Here is a 2,031-nt window from a genome sequence, read left to right as displayed (position 1 = left end):
CCTGTGGCGCTTCTGTGTGCTCTCTTCCACGGTGGACTTCCTGTTTGATAGCTACACATGGCCGCTGCTGGTGTACATGCTGCTCATCTGCATTTATCCCTTTACATCCAGCTGTGCTCACACCTTCAGCACGATGTCACCTGAAGCCCGGCACATCTGCTACTTCTTCGACTATGGAGCGCTCAGCCTTTACAGCCTGGGTGCGCACACACACACACACACACACAAACACACACACACACGCGCGGTCCTCTCTCGTGTCCGTTGAGCCTCTCTGGCTGCCACTGTTCCATTAAGTCCTGCTGTTTGCTTTTTTTGGACTTGTGCTTGTGCACGGTTATTATATCAGCTTCAAAAGCTGTACTTCAAAAGCTCTCAGCTCTCAGCTCGCTCTGGAGGATGCTTCCAGATCAAATAAGACGTGGCCGAGTTTCCTGGTTTCCCAGCGCTAATAAAGATTCACAGGCTATTAGACAATGCTACAGTAAAAGCCAAAAATACTTTCTGATGTGTTTAAGTGAAACTAGTGCAGACAGAGGAACGAGATGAGCGATGCTTTAAAGCTGTGACGACAACGCAACATTCCCGTTAGACGACGATGATGAAGATGAAGATGATGCCAAATGCTTGTTTTCATGCAAGTCTGCTCTCTGCACTAGCTGATTTCCAGATCACGCTAATTGATCATCATATATTCAGTCCTGGGGAAGTTCAGCCCTCAGTGCTGATTTCTGAAGGTCTTCTAGCAGATTCGTTTGACACGACAGTTTGCAGTCAGTGATTCCAAAAATTCCAAGAGAAGGTCTTGCTGGCTCTGATGGTCTTCCACTGAGTTGTTCCTTCTTCACCACAGAGAACTCGTGTCATGTGATTTGATTCTGGATTATTTATTTAAAAAAAGGAAATGCTGATGTTTTTATCTGTGGTAAATTGTCGTTGTGCAGGCTGCGCGATCGCGTACGGGTTCTACGTCATGCCTGAATGTTGGGTGAACAGTCGACTCCATCACCACTTCGTCCCCATCGCTATTGCTAACACCATCTTCTGCACCAGCACATCCTGCTACTCCAGGTAACCAACACCGTCCACATGCAAAGAGGGAGAAGTAACATTTTGTTTCTATGGTAACGACCCACGCAATAAACAGAATAAATAATGTGTGAATGTTGATATGTTGAGAAATACTGTAAAGAGAAGTTTATTCACAATGTGGGTCAAAGATCTACAGACGCCTGATCATATGTGCTTTTAGAATGTCCCTTTCCACTCTTCTGGGAAGATGTTCCACTAGATTTTATGGAGATTTGTGCTCATTCAGCCACAAGAATGTTATTAAAGTCAGGTTCTGATGTAGGTGAGATGAGGAGGTTCCTGGGGTGCAGTCAGCGTTTAATAGGGTTGAGGTCAGAGCTCTTTAGCAGGAGATCTTCCACATGAATCCAAATCATTGAAGGCAGATCTTCATGGAGCTGTTTCTCTCATGAGCTTTTTTTTTTTTTTTGGATTTATTGTAATGTTTCAAGCCTGTAAACAAACCACATTTATTAAAATAAATAAAAAATAATAATTAAAACAATAAACCGGGCGATATGATGAAACATTATGGAATTATTCTCAAAAACGTTGCACATTATAACAATATTTCAATGTGTTATTTTAGTAATACTGTTTAATGTAGGAAAAAATATTTGTAGATTTTATTTCTATTTTTAATTATATCTATAATCAATATCAATATCAGCTGCTTGTCCCGTTTATAATTACATTGTTACGGAGTTCTGAACAGTTATAATTGTTGTAATTGTTATAATTATAATGATTTGTGAATCCGGTTTTACTGTTTGTTTTTTTCCAGGTTTTTGGAATTGCATTTCCCTCACAGGAGTAAAATCCTACGGACCGGAGCGTTCGTTATTCCCTTCATGTTCGACAACATCCCACTTTTCTACCGAGTGAGTGACTTTCAGATGTGTTTGTGGAGAAACGGTGTGTGTGTGTGTGTGTGTGTGTGTGTGTGTGTGTGTGTGTGTG

At 41.5% G+C, this 2,031-nt stretch overlaps 1 protein-coding gene across 1 annotated transcript in view; it reads left to right on the top strand.

Annotated features, from left to right (window-relative positions):
* Window positions 1–6: 6 nt before the first annotated feature.
* Window positions 7–2,031, top strand: part of paqr6 (progestin and adipoQ receptor family member VI) — a 3,927-nt gene continuing 1,902 nt past the window's right edge. The window contains exons 1-3 of the mRNA XM_083529702.1: window positions 7–200; window positions 945–1,071; window positions 1,856–1,952. Of these exons, the coding sequence (XP_083385828.1) occupies window positions 77–200; window positions 945–1,071; window positions 1,856–1,952 (348 nt within the window). The 5' untranslated portion in view covers window positions 7–76. The remainder of the gene's footprint in view (window positions 201–944; window positions 1,072–1,855; window positions 1,953–2,031) is intronic.

The sequence above is a fragment of the Silurus aristotelis genome (genome assembly GCF_946808225.1).
Source record: "Silurus aristotelis genome assembly, chromosome: 25".
Lineage (NCBI taxonomy): Eukaryota > Metazoa > Chordata > Actinopteri > Siluriformes > Siluridae > Silurus > Silurus aristotelis.
The sequence above is the reverse complement of the archived record's forward strand: the minus strand, read 5'-3'. Positions and strand labels throughout refer to the sequence as shown.